Source organism: Trachurus trachurus (genome assembly GCF_905171665.1).
Source record: "Trachurus trachurus genome assembly, chromosome: 20".
Taxonomy (NCBI): Eukaryota; Metazoa; Chordata; class Actinopteri; order Carangiformes; family Carangidae; genus Trachurus; species Trachurus trachurus.
In genome coordinates, this window is record NC_139911.1 from 8,568,621 (window position 1) to 8,585,091 (window position 16,471).

Genomic DNA, 16,471 nt, shown 5'->3' on the forward strand with positions numbered 1-16,471 from the left:
TGTAGCTAGGTGGTGTAGGTTATATTATATTATATTATATTATATTATATTATATTATATTATATTATATTATATTATATTATATTATATTATATTATATTATATTAGGCTATATTATATTAGGCTATATTATATTGGTGTTATAGTTCAACCCTACTACCAATAGAATATAAGGTCAGATGTCACACACTGTGTGTCTGTGTCTGAGTGTGAGTGAGAGAGAGACAGAGAGAGAGAGAGGACATTGATTGTGCTGTAATGAATACACAGAGGCTGCAGCCATTCAGCATCACATTTTCTCTGGTCTCATAGCAGCTGGCAGTGAATTGCTCCATTCAGTTGCCGCATGTGCTCAATATGCCAAACTGGGCAAACAGGCAACAAGATCACACACTACTCTCATTAAGGACTTGACTAACATGACCCCATTATGTATTTTGTGACAAATGCATTAATGAAATCACAAATTATGTTAAACAGGTTTGTGATATGGATTTTCCTAATAGGGTTGCTGTTGTTGTTGAAAGAATAAAGTGAAAATTAGGAGGGATTATAGTTTTCATTCCTACTATAGCCTACTATTATGACTCAACAAAAAAAACAAAAAAAAGGAAGGATACTTTAATTCCATATTTGGGAATAATATTGAGGGCATGGAAACAGAGGTTGCCTCCCAGGCCCCACCTGCTGTTTGAAGTGCACACTTGCATCAACACGAACCTTGTAGTAACAACCAATCACACACAGGGATGTTAGGATATCAAGCGGCAGAAGACAAGCCAGTTGCTATTGGTAGCCAAAGATCAGCTTTATCAAGATAGTTCACTTTCCATCCTGTCCTATGAAAACGTTGTTATAACTTAATTATAGGCTAATGAAAATCGCTATTTATAACTTAATTTTATATTGCTCAATGTAATAATAATAAAAAAAAAAAACCAGCATGAATATGAAAGAATAGGCTAAATCATTATTTGAGGCTTAACTCACTAACACAATGTAGCCTATGAAGATAATTTATTTACAATGTAAAGGTGTAAATCCATCAGTAAGTAAAAAATATTGTGATATATTTTTTTTGTATTTGTTATGTCTTTATATTTCACGTAATTAGTGGGGACAATTATAGATAATGACAAAAACTTGAGTGGTGATCTTTGCGTTTATAACCAAACCGGAAGTACGCGGGAGTGACTCCTCTCACTTCCTCTTGCTAGTTTTGGCCGTTTGAAACAACAGCAGCCAGGCAGCAGCATCAGACAGACAAGGGATTACCTAATGATGGAAGAACTGGAAGGTGAGAAATCCCCCTCTTCTGGACTGTTTTAGCCATTGGTTGATTAAAGTCGAAGTCACAGCCTCCTAGCTTACACACTTCTCAGTTTAGGGACCTCACATTTCCTCAGTTTTGATAGCGACCTCCTCTTTTTTTTGTTTGGACTTGTTAGCTAGGTAACGCCAGGGCCAAAGATGAAACTAGCTGCTACTTGTCTGTGTTTGGGTGTGATCCCTACATTAGCTACCGCCGCTATCCTGAGCTAGCATGCTAACTAAAACACATATAAATGAATTAAAAAACCCCACCGTATTGCAAGGAGCCGTCAGCTGTGTAACATTTAATGAATAGTGTTTGTTAACCGTTATGCTGGCGTCAGGGATATGTTGTGAACCATGTTAAATATCTGTAACCTCAGCTTTTGTTTCATTTCCTCTGTCTTTTTACATTGTGATTGAATAAAACTAATAGCCTACATTTAAGCAACAATATATGACACAGCAGTGGGGTAATTCTTTTCCAAAGACAATGCCCAAGACACCATATTGACCACCATGTTGATTGTGAGTGTGTGTGTGTATGTGTGTGTGTGCTTGTCTGTCTGTCTGTTTTATTAACCATGTGATAATTTCATTACTAAATAATGGGTGGCCAGGTGTGGTCCATTTCTGTTTCCCGTGATTTCCCACCATTAACCCATCTGTTATTTTTTGCAGATAGTGAAGCTCCTTCTACTGAGGATCTGTCTCAATGCAACACCTGTCAAAGATGGTTCTTCCCGAAAGTCCTGGTAAAATTAAAAATAATCATCCTCGTGGTTTACAGTAGCCTACAATCCTTAGAGTCCTTGAAATTAAAACGGTGTGGATCTGATTCAGTGCACTTCCCTAATCAGATTCATTTGTTACTTAGGGTGTAGTAGATATGGTGAGGTTGTTGTGGTGACAACATTCTTCCACAGCTATTATCAGCTGACAGGATGTCAGCTGTTTGGATAAAATTGAGTACAATCCCACAGTAGCCAGCAGGGCCTTGTGGAGAGCTCTATGTAGGGAAGATAAAGTCTTGACAAAGCAGTAGAACTGTTTGCTAAAGCAGATGTACATGCTAAAGTACATAGTATTTTCCAAACTGTAGATAATAGTTACTGTGGAATGAAATTTGTAACCAAGGTATCAAGGAGAAAAAACAAACACCAGATTTTCACATTTCAGCTATTTCAAAGCAGTTACTTTCATTACAAGACTAATACTCTATTGAAATAAAAGATACACAAATCAAACAAAAACCAAAATGTATTGTTTACTTATTGAGTGACACCACAGTGATTTCAGTAGGTACAGTAATTGGAGCATATTGTTTTCTCCTCATGGATTTTTGTGCACTGAAACAAGCATTAAGCCTCATTAGCTAAAAGTGGCTGCATTGCTGCAGGTGCATTAGGGTATTACTTTTATTTGTATGTATATGTGAGGGGATGTGAGCTTATGTATACATTAGGATGTTAAAAGGTTTGTAGAAATTTGATGCAGTAGATTATAGGTGTTGTTAATGTTGCAGAAGAAGATATATGAGCTAGATCCAGTCCAAACTAAATTCAATAAGAAGGAAGTGTCTATTATTTACCTACTTAGTTGTCTTTCTTTTTTGCTCCGTCAAATCACGTGTGTTGTTGTCGCTTACCCTTTCCCCCCTCCCTACAGGATCGGCATGCCAAAATCTGTCAGAAGTCAACGGTAAAACGGAGGAAGGTTTTTGACTCCAGTAGACAACGAGCTGAGGGCACAGACATCCCTACACTCAAACCTATCAAACCAAAGGTATGGATAATGTCTAAGAGAATCTAATGTGATTAATGATTCGTAATCGTAAAAAAAGGCACATGTCAGAAAACTTGATGAATCTGTTTTGACTGTCACGTTGTCACTGACTGTCACCATCAATACAATCTTGTCATTCAACTGTTCAGAAATGCATCTTGTCAAGGTAATGGTCATACGTCCATGATAAGAAATGACTCATCTGGTTTAATGTGGTATTCCATATCAGATGGATGATTGATTCTCAATTGATTCTCAGGCCACACTGCTCAGGAGAGCAAATCTACTGCCTTAATCATGAGCCTATTTACTTTGGCTCATGTGCACATTTGCCATTATTATGTTAAACTCGCATAACCCCCCACCCACCCACGGTTTTTGCAGACATGTTTCTATTATACATTTAATTGTAAATTAATAACATTGTAATCTTTAAACACCTAAAATCCCCCAAAATACAAAGGGTTGTTTTTATGTTATAAATCAAAAGCTGAAATTACATTTTCGCTTTCATTCGCAATAGTCGGACTCTTAAGTTTATCTCATTCTTTGTGGAGGACATTTTTGACGTCCATCAGAAAGTTTTATCAATAAGCTATGACTTTATCAGCTTTGACACATGTGGAGCTGAAGAGATGCAGCCATATCTCATGGATGCTCCTGTGTGCAGAGGAGCACCACAGCAAAGGGTCTACTGTTCAATTTCAACCATTTAAAATAAAATCTACCACACAATTAAGTTAAAATAGGTCCAAATGCTTTTTTTTTTAAAAACCCAAAGTAGGTCAGTGGAACCCAGAAGGAATCAGCTGTTCAAACATAATGATCATCACTGTGGTACAGCTAATGTTTTGAATCTCTGCTGCCCCATGTAGGACACTCAGTATTTTGTGTTGGCAGATTATTGTGTAAACCACTTTCAATTGTATTTCAGTCACAAAGTTCATCTGCTACTTCGAAAGTAAGTTGATTTGTCCTTCTTTCCTTTGTCCGTCCTCTTTGTATAAATGATTAGTAGCAACTGTTGCTACAGAAGTCTTTCACCCACTCTTTCTAGCACCGTAGTGATGTCCTTGCTTTGAAACACCAGCTTGAATAGTCTGGAGGCCTGTCAGCTCCAGTGGTGGTATTAACATAAAATCACATACCTACCTACATTCTTCAACTGATAATATTCAAATGCATCCTATTATAGTTTTAATTTCTTTTACAATGTCTGTGTTAATTCTTAGTTTTATTAATTCTCTCTTGGCTGCACTGCTATAATTCTTGTGAATCTGTTGTAAATTCATGTTTGACAACTCACCCTTCGAACTACAGAGCTTAGTTTCTGCCTCCCTAGAGGTTGTAATGAAGTCTCAAGGCACTGTAGGTCACTTGGATTAACTACTTCCTCATGTCATTGCGCCCAGTTTGAAGTCTTTTGCCTGCCAGCTCTTCAGATGTCAATATTCTCCTCAAAAGACAATTGTCTTGACTTCAGCTTTCCGCTGCACACTCACTCTATTCTCCAACTGGAACAAACGTATTCTCAGTTTTATAGCATTAGAAAAATGTATCTTCTAGTTGTTATCTGGTTCTCTAGTTCTTATGTGGGCGGCAGTGGCTCAGGTGGTAGAGCGGGTCGTCCTATGATCAGAGGGTTGGCGGTTCGAATCCCGCTCTGTCCCGGTTGCTGCCGTAGTGTCCTTGGGCAAGACACCTTACCCACCTTGCTCCTGATGGGTCGTGGTCAGCGCCTTGCATGGCAGCTACCGCCATCAGTGTGTGAATGTGTGTTTGAATGGGTGAATGCGATGTACTGTAAAGCGCTTTGGGTATCGTCACAGGTATAGTAAAGCGCTATATAAATACAGACCATTTACCATTTTTACCATTAACTCCTCAATGGAGGAGCCACAAATGATACAAATGTTGATTGAGTTATGATATACCAGGTCACGATCTTGAGGAAAAAGCGGGATCGTAGGTGTCAGATTGTGACCTTATTTTCAAAATGTCCAGTCAGCTCTTCTTTAGTAATGATGATGCACTCATCATTACTCAGGCCATGACAACATATCAGAGTGGGCAGTCTGGCTGTGGTCCTAACAAGCTGGAGTAAACATCACCTCTGTGTTGCCTCTTGCCAGCCAGAGCCGCCTAAGAAGAAATCCAACTGGCGCAAGAAACATGAGGACTTCATCGCTACCATCCGGGCTGCCAAAAACGTCGATCAGGTCATGAAGGATGGGGGACCGTTACCCCCACCTCCTCCTCCTACGTATGACCCAGGTAACACATACTGTATTTTACTGCCATTATAATTACGTTCATTGTTTATTTGATGAGTGTTGTTTTTAATAGTCCCCACCTGTTTTGTCCTCAGACTATGTTCAGTGCCCTTTCTGTCAGCGGAGGTTCAACGAGAGTGCGGCTGACAGACACATCAAGTTCTGCCAGGAGCAGGCGGCCCGTATGACCAACAAGGGCAAGTTAGGAGATACCAAGAAGCCTGCAGGTCGCCCACAGGTACACACTAGTGACTTTATGTACACACAATTGCTACTTTTGTTGGAAACTATCATTTCTTTTACTAGAGTCGAAATTCATCCACACTTATGTATGTCTACCACTGTTAATCTGGTTAGCAGTATTTTTAAAGAGGAACCATGCAGGGTTTTTTTGCCTTAACTACTGTATGCTGCATTTTTACCTTAATTAAACAGCTTCAGAGTAATTGTGATGGTTAAATAAATGACTTGTAACTTGTTACAGGGAGAATGGAGGCTCTCTGCCTTCCCCCTAGCGTCTCTTGGCTAAAAACCAACCTTGTAAGATCAGAGCCTCCGACCCGGTGTCCCAGCTCTCGTCTCTGCGGCACCGCGGCACAAATGCGACCCGTAACCTGTAATTTCTTGTTGATGACGGATAAGACTACACAAATATACACATCATAACATCGTATATGATAAATAACATTGTCCACTGCTCCAATGGATTGCTTTCTTGCCTGCTTTGTTAAAAACAACTGCACATGGCTAAGAGGAGGGTTAGCAAAACAGAGGAAAAGAGACCGGACTTGTTTAATTTAATTTCCCTTTAAAACATGACCTGGGAGTTATTGTGGGAGCCAGTAAAAACAGCAGGTCCGTGCACCCCTGTCTTTTCCATCATGATCAATAAATCCGGGCTCTGCACTATGTGTGTCTTGCCTCCCATTACATCCATATCTAATATTTTGTATTTTATGATTGTGTATTTAGTGTTGTTTCCCCCCTCTGTCTTTAGTTTAAGCCTCCTGCCACTGTAAAGAAGGCCAGCTCTCCTGCTGTGTCAACCATCCCTTCAGCCTCCTCTCGCTTACCGCAGAGATCAGGCCTTGGACAGCCCACTGGTAAGACAACACTGCTGTGTTGATATCTCTCTCCTCTCTCCTCTCTCCTCTTGAGTCAAGTTTATTACACCCACGTCATCTTGTATTACTCTCATCATTTCTCTCACCTCGTTTCTCATGCTCTAGGAATCCCCTCTAGTAAGACCTCCTCTGCAGGTTCAATGAGGAGTAATCCCTCCGGCCTCACAAGCCCTCCATCAGGGTCAGTGCACACAAACACTGCATTTCCACTACCATGGTTAACATAATAATAACTTTCTACTATTTATTTTTGTTTTCTACTTACCGTATCTTACATTTTGTTGACAAGTGTGTTAATATAAAAATAGTCAACACTGAACAGGTGATCAACACATGCGTGGAAATTTAATTCTGCAGTCATCATCTATCATCATCATCTATGTTGAAATAATGAACAAATACAATATGAAAATGAAAATAAATAATAATAAATAAATATATAATATGAAATATGTGAACCACCCAGTAAAAGGATGAGAAAAGAGCAGATGAAATCATCATCCCAGCTTGGAAGTAGGGTCGAGGGAGCTCTGTACTATGTGTTCTGGCATTGCTGCCTCTGGGCCTGGACAGCTTAGATCACCATCATTGTGGGGTAAATGAATTTCCAAGCATACAAAGGTATCTTTTAGGATAATGTCAGGGTGAAGGTCACAAGAAGCTGGGTGGAGCAGCAGGACAATGACCCGCAACATCAAGGTGAATTTCTACACAATGGCTTTAAACATGTACAATCCAGCCTTTGAAGTGGTGCAGTCAGAGGCCAAACCACAAAGAGATGCCATGGGATGACCTGACCTGAGAGAGCTTGAACTGAGGGAGATCTGTTAGGGGAATAGTCCAAAACACTGTGCAGCTGCCAGTGATCAGCAGCTTCTAAAAGGCTTATTTGAGGTTATTGTTGTTAAAGGACTACCGTATGAGAAAATCCAAAGGTTCTCTTGATCAGTGAAGCTAAGAATGGCTTTAATCAGTTGCGTGTCATTAGTTCAAAAAACCAAACCATGTAATTCCAAGTGTTCACCACATTCTTTGTTGCCACAGTAGTAGGTCAGTAGAAGCTCAAAGGATTTAGACCTGTGCTACAAACCAAGCCCTACAGGTGTGTTTTGCATTTGACTCATCCCAACCCTCTCTTCTCCTTTGTTTGTCTCTGATCCCTTCATTAGTGTGGGGAGCAAGACTCGAGCAGCCAGCTCTGGCTATGGCTCTGCAAGGAACACTCAGTCTGGAGTAGGACTCAACAAGAAGAAAGTAGACACCTATATATCAAGGTAACTCACACAAAAAAGACGGTTGCTCCACAGGAGGCCAGCAAGAATCAATGAAAACCACCATGCACCGTTGCTGACCTCTTGTGGTTCGGTTGTGAATTGCTTGCAGTTTGTGTCTGATCGGTGCCATGGAATAAACCTCTTTACATAAGCACACTCTACAAAGAATGCACACAAAAAAAAAAAACCTCTTACAGTTTCTCTTACGATTAATCAAAGTCAGATTAATTTAGATTAGCTTTCGGGTTTCCATGGTGATGTCTGGTCTCTTTCATGCATATTCTGACAGGACAATATCATAAACAAATTAAACAGCTTGCATCTTGCTCGTTTTGAAAACAGTTATACAAGCCACATAACTCCAGACTGAATGTTTTGATGAAGTTAAAGCAGATATCAGTGGAATGTTTTTGTTAATATAAGTCCTAAATAGTCCTATTTTCCGTCAGCAATCACTTACATGAAGTATTTCAGCCTAAACACGAGTCTCTCCGTCACTCTGCCCTGCTGTAACCCGAGGAGAAAATTTTCCTTGTGGGATACAAGTGTTATCCAATGAGGAGAGAGAACGGCATGAAGGGCTGTGTGTGCAGCCAAGGGATGCGCGTGAATGTGGTGACGTAGCACGAGGACCAATTGATGCCTGACAAGGGCGGGGGCTGCTAACTCATGGTGCGTTCAAAGAAACTCGTACTTTGTGTTTTTCCTTCCTGTGAAGTCATACCAGTTCGATCTGGTACGAGTTCACGGGTCGGAAGTTACGAGTGGCCGTTATAGGGAACTTTCACAGACAACAGGATGGTAAAAACACGAGCTACGGGTTACCTGGAACGCTACCAAGTCGTAGTTGTGACTTGAAGCTGTAACTTACGGTTTCAAAAGCCTGCCTTGAACGCAGCATTAGCCGAAACGGCCGTGAAGCTGATATCTGCTTTAATACGATTTGTGGAAAACAAAATGTCCATGGAGCCAAAATGTGATTATACAGTCAGCACAGATAGCTGCTAATAACATGCTGTAAACCTTGTAGGAATGTCGAAGCATTATTACAATCGCAGTGACATATACAACAACCAAACATGTATTTCATGATTTATAGTTGTATTCTGCTCATACCAACTCAGTTGATACTCATTTTGTTCTATTTTCAAATATCTACATTATTCAAACTTCTAATAATCTGTTATCATCGCCAACATCATCAGCAGCAGCCCTAAGGCATCGTAAAAAAAATGATGGATCTTTATGTTCAGGAATGACGCTGATGGAGAGAACCAGGTCGACAACGGAGGAATGAAGAGCAAGTTCTGTCACGCTTGTGGGACCAAGTACCCCGTCGAGTCCGCCAAATTCTGCTGTGAGTGCGGGGTCAGGAGGATGTGCATCTGATGGCTGTCAAACAAAGGGGAAGGTAGAGGGAAAGTGGAGGTACACACAGTACTCGAGCTAGAATGTGAACGTTTCACACTCTGGTCTAAGGTCTAGTTTCACAGCAGTAAAGTGGCTTTGTCTTTTATTTTATAATGGCTGTATGGACCAGAATAAGGTGAATCAAAAATAAAGTTGTGATAGGAAAATGGTTGGTACGTAGTATCACAGTTTTCCTGCAGTCCTGCTGAATAATGTACAAATTAAAAAAGGTACAGATTCTGCCCTTTTTCATCATATAAATCTAATCTATCTTTTATAAAGCTCTGTTAAACTGAACATTTTCACAGTAGCAACACACACAGCTGATTGATTGCAATTTGCCCTCATCATCGCTGCTGTTTCCACCAACTCATACACATTATTGCTGTGAAACTAGAGGCCAACCATGGAGCGATTAAGAATTTGTAATAAGACAAAACAAACAATTCCCACTCCATTTTTTTGTAGTCAAGGGAAATGATGTGATGTGAGTTGGTATTATTACAAAATCTTAATTTTAGAGTAAGAGAGTACCCTGTAGAGCAGAGTCAGTATCAACAATTAAAGCCATTGGTGCATCCTTAGAAGACAGTAGAGGAGAGAGGTGTACAGGGATAAAGACGAGCCAAAAGGTGGGCTGTCAAATGTGAAGAAGAAGGTAAAGGAAAACTGTTGGATAAACCATTAGAGGTGGATCTGAATGTCCCTTGATCTCAGTCTTCTGTCAACCATGATTTAAAATGCATCCCATAGTCCCATCTTTCTCCACTTCCTCACAAATGGAATATGCTATTGAAGTGCAATATGATTGACTACTGAAGAAAATAATGCAATTTTTTCTAAAAGACAAAAATTGGAATTTAGGGAGGATATCACCTTGGTTTGAAACGGGCCGCTCCAAAAAATTTTAAGTCAGTGCTCCCTTTACTGTCACTATAAAGGTGGAGTTTGTTTCCAGTTCTCTTACTGTTACCATCACATGCCTGATGTCCCTAGAGGAATGTAGCAATTACCCAGTCTATTATATTCCCTCTCATTTTATACAATGAAATGAGTTATTTATTTTTCTTATTCCCTTTAATTGCCACTGAATGAACTGCATCTTTTGTTAATGTTATAAAAAACTTCAAATGTGTTTTTGATTGAATGAGTACGAAACCTTAATGCACCTGGATATGTTGCAGTTGTTTTCTTTTTTCTTGAATGTGTCTATTCAGTCAGTATTCAATGCACTAATGTGTTTAGGATCAAAAGTGCGGTAACACTACGGTCATTTTAAAAGCTCTGTATGGATACGGTTCGTCATTCTTCTTGATAGAAAGCTATTTGTGACCCCAAGTTCACGTTCATTAACCGCCAAACTCTTTATCGGTCATTTAACAGTGATTAGGTATAATTATCTTCAAGAAGACATTTGTTCCAAGTTCCAAGAAGCAACCTCTATTACCTTAAATGACAGAGAATATTTAAACAGACTGGACAGGTGTGTTCTTGTACTGATTATAACACTTGTTAGCCTGGATACCTGGTTGTGCACTTAATGCCATGTATATCCACTATCAATAAACTTCCATTACGGCAGCTTTGATGGAGTTGTGAGAGTTTGTTGAAGAGAAAAGGAAGTAGAAAACATTATAGTGCTGTAATGCTGTAAATCATTTAAGAATAACAATTACTTTATTACCGGTAATCCCTAAATGGAAATGAATTATTATCATTTACCACTATCATTTACGGTAATAAGTACAATTTAACACATGAGCCTTTGCATTGTCATAGATATAAATATATTTGGAATACACATTTCAAGGGTCATATACAATATTAGTAGCTTTAAATGTTAACAAGAACATTTTACAAACAAGAATTAGCGACTTGATAATGCGTTAAGTGTGGCTCCCTGACAGGAAGAAAATAGCTGCTGCGCTGAAAGTGGGAGCCTGGAACTATCAAAAAAGAATGCATGCTTTTTTTTTTCTTTTCTGATACACAAACCATCAAACAGTGAATTCTACAGTGACAAAAATAATTGTGGCAGTTGTGCATTTTGGCTCCAGAACATTCTCGGTGAGTATATATATATATATTTTTTAAATTCCCTGTTATACCATTTATCAAATCACCATCTGAACGTGACAAGAAAGCCTCTTTATATGTATCCCAGAACAGAGTCAGGCCCGTGAGACAAACTCAACCATCTGTGCTTTTAAAATATCAATCATACTGAGCACCAACTGACCTTCACACACCCAAAAACAACAGAGGAGCTTTAGATAACAGAGATAACAGAGAGATGTGCTAGGACTAGTCTCTCCTAATCCAAAGTGAAACCAAAACTGTATCGGAGAACCTTAATATTTCCTGGTCACGCTTGAGCACTCGTGTCATAGCGTATTCGTTACAATGTAATCACTCCGAAAAACTTCCTTGTAACTTAATCGTACAAAGTAGTTTCGCTTGTGTACACGCTTCCAACCGTCTAAGAGCTTCTTTGGTGCGTCGTGCATGATGTATGGAGTGTGTGAGTGGGAATTTTAGGCAGTGGTGGGCGGTTCCTGCAGCACACAGCAAGTCCAAAGCAGATGTGTGTGGCCCTCCCATATGCTGGCCTTGGAGCATTCTTTCCCAGTTGGCTTAACAGCTTGTTTCTACATAGCTTGGCTATTTATCTGTAGAGTCAGTATATACATGACATGAGCTTAAATGAAGAAAGAGGGGCGGGAGGGGGCTTCGTCTTGCATCCAACGGGATTGTCTTTTTGCCCCAACATTCTCTGGAGTTTGGTCTCAGGTGTCTGCTAATAGTGTGTTGAGTATCTGGTAGCATTCAGTCATGTTGGACAGAATCGCCTTGGCTCTGCAGAACCTTCTTTTTTCTTTTTTCCCCTGCTCGTTCCGCCTTCGTCTTGTTGCCGTCCTCAACTTCGCGCTGGGCTCTTTAGTCTTGTCAATAGAGGTCAACACACAAACACAACATGCTAATTAGAGTTCAGTCCATTTATTGACAGCTTCAATACTACATGCATTTTAGTGATTGTGTCTGTTTCTCCAAGGCATAAACTATTAGTGCAGCATAACTATTCTTATCACTGTAAACTGAAACCAGGCTCACGCTACAAGTCAAAGGCTTGACCTAATACAGCAAAATTCCTTTCTGCTTCTAATGTCTAATGCCTTTGAAGGTGTTTAATCAAAGCACAAGTCTGGTATGTTTGCACCAAGGTAAGAAACCTTCAAAAAAAAAAACCAAATCAAGCCATGTTACCGTGTGAACCAGTGTTTTAAGCCTGTGCTGGTCTTGTTTAGCCTAAAGCTCTTAGGAGCCTCTGACTCAGGCTTCAACTATGAGCCTGAATCATCAAATCTGATTCTGACACCACAATGTTCAAAATGAAGTTCAGGTGAACGGCAAAGTTTGTAACTGATCTAGAGATTAAGAGGGTGTGGTTTTTATTTTGGAAAACACATATTAAATTCTGGCTTTTTTTTTTTTTTTAAGGTACTTCATCTTACTGAGCTGACCTCAGAAAGAAAGAAACACACATTTATGAATTAACCAGATATCTGATTTTTGTGGCTTTCTAGTGTGAGACGCCTGAAAATGCAGCACACAGTAACCAAACAACCTGCAAGAACTTCTGCATGTCAATTTTCTGCTCTAGCTTGTCTCTGGCACTCAGTTTACTAGTTTAACGAAACAAACACTGTGGACACAGTCACAAAGCCAACTGGCTATGTCAGCCATCGGTGAGTCACCCCCTATGTGGCAGAAAGAAACACCACAGCATGCCAACATTCCACTGTATTTGCTAGGATCGAGCCAAAATCTCAAACTGAAAGAACGACTTTCTGAAGTTCAACAAATGTGGCAACACTTACCGATTTCTCAGGACAAGGGCAGCTTAATGAGTTTATGACAGCCGCAATCAGTCTGTCTGTGTCGGAAATCCTTAAATTCCTCATTTTGCAGGTTAAGTCGTGAAAGGTGCTCGTGACATTCTGCAGAACAGACACAGGCAGATTAGTCAGATTAAACATTTGAATCATACAGTGTCTAATGTGCCCTGGCTATAAAAACTGAATCCCGTTTTCTACGTAATCAACCGCCTTTGACCTAGTGCTATGCATCATAATGAACTGACTGTAAAAGGCAGTGAGAAGTGTAGTTGGGCAAAGGTTGATGGGTGCTCCAACCACCAAGAGATGTTGCTGTAAGCAATGAAGACATTTTGCAAAATAGAGATGCTATTATATACCGTGTAGTAGCTGTATGGCACAGTAGATATCAAACAAAGTCTAATGTTTTCATGATTTACAACCTCTTGATATGTTTTTGGCAACATTTCAGAAACTAAAACATTACTGAATTATGTAACAGGAAAGATAGGCATAAAAAAAAGCACATTGATTAACATTTTAGCTGACAACTACAAAGATGATTATTACTTACTGCGATGTCTGGTGGTGAGCAGCGAGGTATTTTGACGAATGATCTATGGCAGGATGAATTATGCAGCAAGGCCATAATGCTTTCTTTCTTGAATGAATGAGAACATGACAGTGCACAATATTAGTAACACAACTGAAGAGGTGGGTAGATTAAAGTCTTTTTACTTATTTAATCTCTATTTTATTTTATCGTTTTATTACTTCCAGAGAATGTTTCAGAAGGTGGACGGTGGCCTCTGGTGACGCAGCACATTTACAACTTAAAACCTCTAGTTGCAGCCAGTGAGAATGGATCATCATACAGGAAACAAACAAATCTAAAAGTCCTTCATCGAACTCTTCAAGACGTTTTTGCAACAAAAAAAAATTCTTTGCACATCTCATAATCTACAAAGTCCCCTTTGGTGGAAATAACTACAGTATATAATGACGAATTTCTAAGGACAGCTGGTTCAAATCCCAACCTTTGGGAGAGTGAAATACCATTTTTCATTCAGTTAGTTTCCGCATTTCAGTTCAGTTTCCTTGTATGATGGGCTGCAGCTTTCATGTTGGGGCTTTTTCTTTTTTCAATGAAACTGTATAGTGCATGCACAGACAATGATTTACATTTAATAGCTTACATCAGGTTGCAATTTCTTTTGCATAATAGTCATCTCCAGGACTTAGCCCCGATTTATATGCTTCACTTGATTGTTTGCTTCCCGTATGTCACACCATCAAAGGGTTATGACTTATATCAGCAATCAACTTATCTGTGCATTTCCAGAAATCGAGACTGATCCAATGAGCTGTCATTGCTTATCTGTAACGTTTTTTTTTTTTTTTTTAACAAAGGGACAATAAATGTCTATTGCCTCTGTGTTTAGTGTGGGAAAACATATATATAGTGTGTATACGTATAAGATATGGGTCTTACTGTGTAGTCGAATTCAACTTTGACGATTTCCGAATTGTCCTTTAATTGAACCACAGACCTGTCACTTATGCAGGAAAGAGATAGAGGTAGAAGGAGGAGAGCAAGGAGACTGATGCAGAGAAGAGGCTGAGAGTTTTTCGGGGACGGTGTGAGGGAGAGAAAGAGAGACAGAGACACAGGGGTTAGTTGTAGAATCCAAAATGTTTGCATACATTACACATGGACATTTCTTCATGTAACATACTGTAACTCTCTGAATATCTGCTCATTTTAAAACACATTTGTTACTGAGCCCTCCAGAGAAACATTAGCTCCATTTCTTTTATGAAGTTGGCCTAAATAACAACCATAGGGCAATTACAATATTTTACACATTTTCACATGATGTATTTCATCTTAGAAACACAGTAGCCTACAATAAACCCTGGCTACTGAAATTACAGTAAGCTCAATGCAAACTCCCATGAGGCAGAAATATTGCTTCAAGTTAAAAATGTTGTATTTAAACCCAGTGATGGGAAATACATACTTTAAACTACAGTCGACTACCATCCTTGTAATTTGTCATCACTATACATTTCAGAGGGAAATAGCTTTTCACTTGTTACTGTTTGAGAGCTCTAGGCCCAGCTAGTTCATTAATATATTGTGTATATATAACAGCTTTACACTAGTCAAATAAAAAAATTAAGACCTATTACCTGTTTTAAAGTTGTAAATCCTATATCAGTATGTGTTTAAGATAAGATAAGATGATGAGTCTTTATTGTCCCCATGGGAGAAATTCATTTTTGATAGACAAGACACTCTGCACACACCTCAGTTTGTGTGTGTGTGTGTGTGTGTGTGTGTGTGTGTATGCAGGACTGTGGTTTACCATTGGGGAAGTAGTTCAGGCTTCTGGACCTCACTGTACATAGTGTAGCTATATGTACACACAACCACAACAGCCACAACATTGAAACCAGTTACCGGTTTCAGTATTCTGACTCATTTGTGTTTTATACTCAATACATAGCTACAGGTGACGAAGCCCACAGTACACAAAGTAGTTGACAGTAGCTACACCCCTATGGCTACACCTAACAGCTAATGTTGATAATGCTGCTCACATTGGACACCTTAGCAATTAAAATCCACTCTGTAAGAGCTAGTCATGCTGATTGTATTCTTTAACCTTGTTAAAACTGTGGTAAACCACGTGTATTATTACCTGCAGGATTCGTAAGGTGGTATTTTATACATCTTATTGTTACTTTTGCGTGAATTAATAATTATTTGGGGTATTCAACATAGCATTTGATTTGAGCGTTGGTAGAGGGAGCCCTGCATAGGTCTGCCAGTTCCTGTAAGCCACAGGTAAATTCCCGTAAATAGCCAGCCACGGCTATTTCAGTTTCCTTATGAATGGCACATGGGAAGTTATTCACACGGAATTCCCCTGTTTGGAAAAGCCTTCCAGCGAACATACAGCACATCAGCCAGTCGCTCGGCAGGGAAGGCAGAGGGACGGATGCGCACTCCCGGTAAGTTTCGGAAATCGCCCCCCGACTCCGCTTTACATGCCGTAGACTGCGTCAATGTGCTCTTTCCACCCCGGACTAACGTGGACTACACTCCGGCTTCAGCTCATTTTAAACGCGGTGTCTTAAAATGTCAGTTTAATTCAGTGCGTCACCACTTTAGGCCACTTGAGTCACATCCGTGCCATTTACTTACCATTGGTCATTCTTCATTCATATTCACCGCGGACTAGATCTGGAAACATAAACTTTCTCGTGCGTCTTCATTGCGGCTTAGGTGCTCCGTTTGTCTGGCTTTACACTGTGGAGACAAGTGCGGTCGTCCTGTCACTATCCCCGCGTTCTGGAGGCTTTAGAGCGCAAAGGAATACCGTCCGTCCACGTCCTGCCTAACTCGGTTCTGC

General features: G+C 39.8%; 1 protein-coding gene and 1 long non-coding RNA gene across 3 annotated transcripts; one reads left to right on the forward strand and one right to left on the reverse strand.

Annotated features, from left to right (window-relative positions):
- The first annotated feature begins 1,231 nt into the window (after positions 1-1,231).
- On the forward strand, positions 1,232-10,749 carry zc2hc1a (zinc finger, C2HC-type containing 1A). Of its 2 annotated transcripts, XM_083995071.1 has the most exons (10): positions 1,232-1,297; positions 1,993-2,066; positions 2,980-3,096; positions 4,031-4,057; positions 5,229-5,370; positions 5,465-5,607; positions 6,367-6,472; positions 6,599-6,674; positions 7,663-7,767; positions 9,021-10,749. In XM_083995071.1, exons 1-10 carry the CDS (start codon positions 1,279-1,281, stop codon positions 9,154-9,156), a joined length of 945 nt encoding a protein of 314 aa, XP_083851197.1. In that variant the 5' UTR covers positions 1,232-1,278; the 3' UTR covers positions 9,157-10,749. The 2 variants fall into 2 exon arrangements, with proteins under 2 accessions (XP_083851197.1, XP_083851198.1); XM_083995072.1 differs by lacking the exon at positions 4,031-4,057.
- Positions 10,750-13,055: 2,306 nt separating this feature from the next.
- Positions 13,056-16,471, reverse strand: LOC311003887. The gene is made up of 4 exons (XR_014596286.1): positions 16,264-16,471; positions 14,545-14,670; positions 13,627-13,713; positions 13,056-13,175 (listed from the first exon to the last, which is right to left on the reverse strand). It is a non-coding gene; the product is annotated as an uncharacterized lncRNA (long non-coding RNA).